General features: G+C 33.1%; 1 protein-coding gene across 2 annotated transcripts; it reads left to right on the top strand.

Moving 5' to 3' along the window:
* Positions 1 to 2791: 2791 nt before the first annotated feature.
* On the top strand, positions 2792 to 8029 carry MS3_00002193 (uncharacterized protein). Of its 2 annotated transcripts, XM_051209765.1 has the most exons (3): positions 2792 to 3486; positions 3537 to 3642; positions 3677 to 4475. In XM_051209765.1, exon 1 carries the CDS (start codon positions 2985 to 2987, stop codon positions 3357 to 3359), a length of 375 nt encoding a protein of 124 aa, XP_051073110.1. In that variant the 5' UTR covers positions 2792 to 2984; the 3' UTR covers positions 3360 to 3486; positions 3537 to 3642; positions 3677 to 4475. The 2 variants fall into 2 exon arrangements, with proteins under 2 accessions (XP_051073110.1, XP_012798626.2); XM_012943172.2 differs by lacking the exons at positions 3537 to 3642; positions 3677 to 4475 and adding an exon at positions 5808 to 8029 and having other exon boundaries at positions 2792 to 3306.
* Positions 8030 to 8793: the final 764 nt, after the last annotated feature.

The raw sequence follows: 8793 nt of genomic DNA, 5'->3' as shown, positions 1-8793 counted from the left end.
CTCTACTAGGTCCATGTTACAAGAAAATCAGATAGTTAAAAAGGTTGTTTTATGGGTTAGATGGGTTAGATAGAAGAGCCAGATCATCTGCGAAGTCTAGATCGTCCAGTTGCATTCTAGCTGTCTACTGTATTCCATGCTTCCCCCCAGATGTTGACGTCGTCATGATCCAGTTGTTCTCCAGGAGAAAGAGAAGTGGTGAGAGAAAACAATGTTGCCTAACACCTGTCTTTACCTCGAACGAGTCTGTCAATTGTCCTCCATGAACGATTTTGCAGTTGAATCCATCATAGGAATTCCGTATGATGTCGACTATCTTCTCAGGTACGCTGTAGTGTTGAGGAAGCTTCCACAGTTTTGTCCTGTTCACTCTATCAAATGCAAATATAATGCTCACATTATTGAAACTTGTGTATTATTGCATTTTTGACGAAATCCGAAATGGTTTCTTCACAACACTTATGTACCCATAAGATGTTTGTGTATGATAATAAGTATATTATTAGAGCGGTACTAATATCATAGTAGACCATAGTTCTACACATTCCATGCAGGTTGCCTCGATATTGCTTCAAATCCGAAGAATTGTATTCAGTCTCTGTTTATATCTAACAGGCCGTTCACGGAGTATTGACTGCTTTTTTCGTACTCGCAGCAGTATGGAAAAACAGATTTTTATTGCTGACGGGTGTAGGTGTTCATAACAGTTTTATTTTGACCTGTCTTGAGTTTCATGATGTAAATGTCAACAGTACGTTCGTGGAAATTCACTTTAGAATCTAGTCTCTCGTGTATCAAGTGACTTTGCCTGACAAGCTAGTAGTGCATCCAAATATTATACCCTAGTACAGCCTCAATCATTTTATTTAAAGTTTGGCTTGTTTGGACACCTCTAGGCAACGGAGTTTTACGGTTATTCCAACATCCACACGATACTTAATACTCACCTTTTCACCACTTAGACACTATCACCGCATAAAATGTGCCTAAAGTATTTGCTCCATATATTTCATCAGTCGCTACATTTGGAAGACAAATTTATGAAACTGTCTTAAAAAATATCAAAACGCATCAACCTAAAAGTGGCAATGTGTTTAGTATCCCATGAAATTTTAAAGTTAGTCGGAATACTAAGTAGAGCATGAGAAACCAGAAGTTTTGCATTTCATTCCTGAAAATTGGCTTGTTATATTTAGACTTACTTGTAAAGCGATTTGTGTAGTCTCTACAAGACATCAAATTTTCTAACTAAAAAGTTAATTGCTGTGGCACACTAATTTCATGATATCTCTTGATAAGGCGTACAAACTTCTCTTCACTGCTGTGTAATGGACTAGATCTTCTACCATCAAACTTACAAGACTATTAATTAAATTCGTCTGAAAAGTTGCTTGCTGTTATTTCAAGTGGTTATTAACAATGATGAATTCACAACTTAAGAGAATAACTCGCAACTCAAAACTTAGCACTATGAACAATAATCTTGTTTCTATGCCACTAATTACAGTAGAATAACTGGTTTGGTAGTTGAAGCCTTATTGACGTCAACCACAGAATCATCGATGAAAATAAATTTTGCCATTTACTACATATCGATATATGATGATTATGACTTCCGAACTGACGTTTCCCTCGTACACAAATCATTGTGAAATGTGTTGAAATTCCTCAAATAAAGTTCGCGCTGAATAATTATGTTCATAAATACGAAATGTTGACCAAAATGGTGTGTATGTATTGACGTTTATAGCCACTACATGTTTCTATTTGTGAAATTGACGTTAAATATGGACTTAAAAGCATTTCACTCACTGAAGCACACAAATTCTGGGTGAATTGTGCATCCTCGGGCTTCAGTAAATTTAAAATTCAATTAATTGAGTGACAAACACGAAATCACTTATATACAACTCAGCGTCGATTATCGAGCATCCGATTCATATCATAATGATTTTTGGTAGTGATGTATGTTTATCGTGATTAATGGTAGTAAAAGCACAATCATCTTCATCCGAGACCATATGTCGTTCACCCAAGTCGTCATTATTCTGAGTATTACATCGACGACAAAGTAGTATTTCATGTCACATATTGATAAGTTAGATTACTAGAGTGGATGCAGTTCAAAATTAACCAACTTCAAAACTCCAAAAGCGGTTAATTTCCACACAAAGCTAAATCTTTGCCATCACTCGTCATAAAATCATCTTGTGGATGCTGTCACTCCACCTTCTCGTCCAGTAACTTGCAGTTGAGAGGGTTTTAACTGGAGATTTGACTGCCAAAAACGGAGTTCTGGTGAACAAATGAACGTAACTGCTCATTTTTAACGTTCTGGAAGATGCCGTAGTAACACCTTAAATCCACCGAAACACTGAGAAGTAACTTGTGATTCATGTCGGATTTTCAGATGATAGCTTAAGGAGGAGATTTAACAAGTACGTTTTCGACCACGGATAACTATCTGCTAGGACTAGCTGTTCCTGATGCATGTCTCGTTACTAATCTACTATCATCAGTATCACATGCCTTCAGCTTATTCGTATCTTGCTCCTGATAACCTTGTATCTCCTTTCTTCCTTCATCGGTCTGTTCGCACAGATTAAATTACTAATTAGTTAATTTATTTATTTCAAACAACCACCGTTTCTTAACTCTTCTGCAGTCAAGTTATTTTTTTACTGTTCTCATATTGCAACCAACCGACCTTTTGCCTTAAAATGTGAAAGATGTTGTTTTCCAGAAAATATACTACCCTGGGACAGTCGTATACACTTGGATTAAAAGATAAACAAACTCTCAAACTGATTGGAACTAGTGAAGTCGAGCGACTGTTATACCTCTTATTGGACATCTCCATAGGCCTGATGGCATACTGAAACAACAAAAAAACGAGCTCAAAAAAGTCAATCAAATTATACAATAGCCAGGTATTGGATATTGAAGACTAAGTACCACAGCAACGGTCACCGTAGTAATTTCGAATGGATAACCACTTGGGCCCACCGACTTATAACTACTTTACCAAAGAAAAGCCACAAACAACGAATCAGCAGTATGGCTTTTTCTATCGAGAAGAGCAAGTTGGTGACGTCGATACTCTTCAAAACAAGGCTGCTTGTAATGAAATGGTGACGTCTTCGCATTTACTTAAGCACCACACGAAATTTCGATCATCAAAACTCAGGCCACCATTACCTAGAAAGATAACATACCATACTGCATCACCATTAGCAAAACACAAAAAGGAATGTGAAGTTGGTGGCGGAAGAAAGTACCCAGATACGCGTTTAACTCGAGTCAAAGGTATTCAACTATGGCATGCCCATACAGGATCATTAGTTCACGTTGAACCTTAAGGTTTTTGACCGAGAGGCCACTACACTTTCGGGAACCAGAACAATATTTTTATTTTATTTTAAGAAATATTTATGCTTAATAAATATTTATAGATCATTAATATTATATGATCGTATTTTAATTAAGGTATCTATGTTAAATTAAGCTTTAAAAAGAACCTAAAAATTTTCCTCAAGTTTTATAGTGATCTGCTGCGGAGGACGTCCTGAAAATATGTAGAACAGCATGTTTTTATAGAAAAATGCACGTCTCTTTTGTACAATCATTAATGTGGCATATAAAGTAAAGCATTACTGAGTTTAAAAGTCATAGTAAGCTCTGACGCCGTGAGAGAGGATTTCAATAAATTCAGTCTAATCCTGTTAAGTGTATGGAACTCACGTAAGCCGAATATATTTATCATTATGATAAAAATAGATGACATTATTTGAGAATTCGCGAGTGACGAATCTTACCATACCTCCATAACTAAAACTGAAGCTAGACCAACTTATCTCACGAATGACCTATGCAATCCCCCTTGATAAACTTTTTCTTAATAGCCTTTTAGCAAATATGGAGCATGTTAAGATGAGATCTTATAATTAAGACTGACGAATAAATTATATAAAATACAGTGACTTGGATATGATGGGCAATGCTCCTAAAAATAGAGGGAACATTAATATCTCTGACATCAAACTTAGAGTTTACCCGCTGACAGGTAAATGTCTAGCATATACGTATTTTATCACTAGGGAAGTGGAGGAGGTTAGATAAGACTTTTGTAGGATTAGTAGTGGCATGGTACTCAGGCTGGCATTAACCTGCAAAAAGAAAAAGCGTGCGCTCATCATAAACTTTAAAATGAAGACAGAAAGTTGACTAGTCCATTGATAATTACTCCAGTTTGTACTTTCGTAAAGATCCCTTTATTTAAGGGGGCTTGATAAGAATAGTATCACATTTTTCCTCCAAAGTTTTAACGATAGAAAGATTGGCAAGGCAAGTGAAACGTCATCGTGTTTGTTTGTTCATATCCATGGCAATTTTTGTATGAACTTTGGAGACTACGGCTCTAAAAAGTAGCACAGTTTAAAAATATATATGCGTAGAAGTATTTACTCATTTTGTATAGTGTTGATGTAAGATCATTTGTAACTTCATGGTTCAATAAGAAAGGTAAGATGTAATGGTATCTCGTCAAAAGTATATAATAGCCTGACTTCTAACTAGGTACTCATTTCTTTGATAAAGCTAGTTGGTGTTAATACTTTTCTAATGCTGGCTTAACAGTGTGTATTACCGTATCAGAGTGAGTAACTTAGATAACTATATTTATTTAGTAATTCTAGCGATAATAACCGTTTTCAATTGGATGGAGTAAATGCTTTCAAGTTGATAAGGTATAGCACTGTAATCACACCGTACGGTAAGTAAATGAAAAGAGATTTACTACTTAACCTGAAAATGTGTTTACTACCTAATTTAATATATTTACTCCTGGCTTACAGAATCTAATTTGTGTTCGTGAGTGAATCTTAATTCACTTGGAGGCAGTGTAGCTACTGAGATTAGAAGTAGTAATATCGGTAGATAGTTAATTAACTGATCGAAGATGAATTGAGAATGATTAAATCGGCAAAAGTCTGAATACTAAGTCGTTTTGAAAAGGTATGGTTACTTTTCTTTGCAACCTTCAAAATAGGATATCAAATTTCTAAATATGTTGACCTTACAGAGGTATGGACTGCCACAAATGTTTACACTTCTTAGGCAAATTAAAATTGAAAAATTGCAAAAAAGTAAATTTATTCAACGTACTTCTCCATAGTTATGACTACTAAACCTCATGTTTCAAGCATAGGAGCCACCAAAATCAATTTATCTAATCAACCAAAAACGCTTTAAGAGTTAAACCATAAGTTGAGGGCCAGATAAAGCAAGTTTAAAATGTTTATATCCATGTAGAAGTTCTCAACAACTGAAATTAATCAGGTGTGTTTTGTCGCTCACTAAATTAATCGCATATATGTCAATAGTTTAGAATTTCATTTTTACGGGTGAGTGAGTTTAGATGAATTTACAAGTAGACTTACATATATCAATTAGGACCGCATAGTTATTTGTAAGGTGTTTAGAACTTTTCATGAAGAAGTTAATCATTTGTCGTTTTGCATTCCAATGACCATAAATACACGTTCAGTAGATAAATATAAAATTTGAATTGTTAAGTTGGAATAGTATGGTATTTGATACAGGGCATATTAAGTGAAAAGTATCGTGAAATCATTTTGGAGTACGACATCCAACCGAGTATGTAACTGTCGAATACATTGATTCAATTATTTCAGCGAACATGCGCTCAAATGTGTGGATATTTCAAATGCCTTACAAATGAATCACTTCAATATACTATCAATCAATTATCCATTCATCTATCTATTTATCTCATTTTCTTATTTCAGTGCAATGCTGATCATACAATTCTAAAGCAATTCTGGATTTATTCCACTACAATTGCTAGATATGCGATTACGAATGTCGATATAAATCTAATGCAATTATAAACGGGTCTTATTCCGGTTTTAATCCAATACCATTATTATTATAGTCCACTTATATCCATGCAGTACAATCATGGTTTAATTATTTTTTTACTTTTACATATGCTAGTGAATCTAATTGCCGGAATATAATTTAGTGCTATTTATATTCTCGTCCTTACTTAATTGATCTCTTCTCGATCATCAATTATAAAGATAACAACTAAAAACATAATTTGCACAAATAAGAAAGCAACAGAATATTATAGCGAATATACTGACATCCATGTTTTGAAGAGCCTAACCACTCACATAATACATCTTAAAGATATAACATTTTTCGCTAATGTATACTAATGAAATTGGGTTTATTTCACTGTTGTTTTGAGACTGCTTCTCTATTTACAACATCATATAAACTGTTTTGGTAAAAGAAAGGTTATCATGAAATGTGTTTTTGAGGAGGAATATTATAATATAAACCAGTTTTAACATAATATACCGTCCGGAAAGCATGCAAATGTTCCAACCAACTAGAGAATACAATGTAATCAATTTACAACTCATAGATTTTTTACACAACTTGATTTAAGTTGACAAACAGATCTAATGGAATTTTTAAATAAATTACACTATGTTAGTGAAAAGAAAACACTATAGAGTTAAATTATGCTAGTATTTCAGTAAAATACAATCCTGAAAATTAATTCATACGAGTTATGGTCTGAAGATTAAGTTTTATGCCAATTGTTTGCTTTTATAAATAAAACTTCAGCATATTTAAAGTCGTCTTCATATACAAGTCATTATTATGTGTAATCCTTCTTAATTGATTCAGAAGGTATTACTGAAATAATTGGATACGTGTGAGATGTTTGATTATTCACTCCAAGTCTATGGAGCTATTTTACTCTAAAACGGTACAGTTACATTTTTTATCGCCATACAAATTCTCTTTCTAATTTATGTTTTGTTGTGAATATTTTTATGTTTGAAAGTTTACAACATCATACGTGGTTTTGGCTTACTTTGGTGGTTTGTTTTCACGTATCTACTTTCCTTCAATTCAATAAAACTGATTATTAAGGACAGATATGTATTTTTGATAGATGTTTCCTATATTTCTGTTGAACATGCCTGATTAAATACCATTACTCCGTTGTCTGCATAGTGTTTTATTATTAAGCAACCATTATGAAAATCCTACATACACAGGGATGAAATGCTCCTTTGTATCTTTCATAGAGTCCTTAAGAAAACCGCTAATTCACAAAATGTTGTGTCTGGAACCCAGTAATGAAACACGTATGCTACGCGGTAACCCCCCCTCGCTGAATACTTGAACAACAGCACAAGAGTGAGTGAGGTGTATTGGACTACAGAATACAATTTTCTAATAATCATTCATATATGTACACCTATAATCCTTAGGAAATTGATCCATTTCTTAGCCAGTGAAATGTACTTGTCCTTTAGGTGACTTGTGATTGCCGTCGATTGACCTCCTCATCAGACCATTGCTGTTTGGCTCTCCATATCACAAAATCTTTCATGAAGCAAACAAGCGACAAATACTTTTGATTGTAAAGTTCAAGACTTCCAACGCTAACACCGCTAAACAAAATAAAATCTAAATATCTGGGGAATTCTTTTGATAAGTATTACATATTTATCAATGATTTTCGTACTAATGATAATCCAAACGAAATGAATGTCGAAATCAATCATCAAAAGGTGTTTAGTGAAAAATTCTATTCTGTGATTGATTTGAAGTTGGTAAAGTTAAGGCATTCGAATAGTCAATAAAGTCTGTGATGAGTATAGAGAAATCTTTCGCCAAAATTAAAGCAAATCGAAATATGAACGAAGAACATTCTTTTCAATAATTTCTCATTGGGTTCTACAATTATCTCATATCCAAATTAATTAACCATAAAATTGGTCAGATTTAAGGCAGAGTACATCATCTAAAATCATAACATGCGAATCGAGGATTGTTGTTTGTTACATCAAATCAAATCGTTATTGTTGGGGTTGACTAATATAAAGTGTTAACTTGAATCAGTTTATAAGTGAAATGAAATTGTGAGGTAAATGATGAACATGATGTGAGAGAGAGAATAATGTTATTACAAGTCATAAATTATGTAATATGTAGAATAATATGAATAAGGTCAGATATAGTAATAACTAGGTTGCATATGTATAAACGTAATAATAATTAAATAAAGATAATCCTTAAAGTGAAATTTTCATTTGCTTATGTTTACCAATACCAACTTGGACTTTGATCACTTAAAAGTATTTTAATATAAGTGGGTGAATGTGTAGTGAACAAGAACACTAGTGGGGACAATCGAATGTATTTGATGTGAAATTACAGTGCATCTCACTAAAATCTGAGAACTATATAGTAAATAGTTAATTTGCAAAACATCAATCCATAGTCTCAAACTTGACTGTTCCTTTTGCAAGTATCGGTCTATTGTTTCAGATTTCATTATTCATGCATTTTTATACCAATTTCTTTCCGTTTCCATTCTTTTCTTATTGATCTTCTACTGAAATACATTTTATGTCTGATCACCGTTATATACTACTTATGTAGATATAAGTAACCCACATCACAAATAGTGATAACATTTCTAATACCATTTTTAAAAGGTAGAAATAAGTCTAATATGATTATTATCATTTTTGTTTGATTTTTATTATAACTTAACAAGATAACCAAATGCAATAGTTTGTTAGTTATTATTTACTTTATTCGGAATACTTTATATTGTAATTTAAATGTTGGTCATAATTTGATTATTGCAGTCAAACAATTTGTGTTATTGAATAAAATGAATGTAATTACAAAATAATTTTAAATGAATTGAATAGGCATTTCGTATTCATGGCCTTT

This window comes from Schistosoma haematobium, chromosome 1 (assembly GCF_000699445.3).
Source record: "Schistosoma haematobium chromosome 1, whole genome shotgun sequence".
Lineage (NCBI taxonomy): Eukaryota > Metazoa > Platyhelminthes > Trematoda > Strigeidida > Schistosomatidae > Schistosoma > Schistosoma haematobium.
This window is presented reverse-complemented; position numbering and strand designations above follow the sequence as displayed.

Coding starts and splice junctions, on each gene's coding strand:
- MS3_00002193 (XM_051209765.1), top strand. CDS start 2,985: ATGGATAACCACTTGGGCCCACCGACTTATAACTACTTTACCAAAGAA.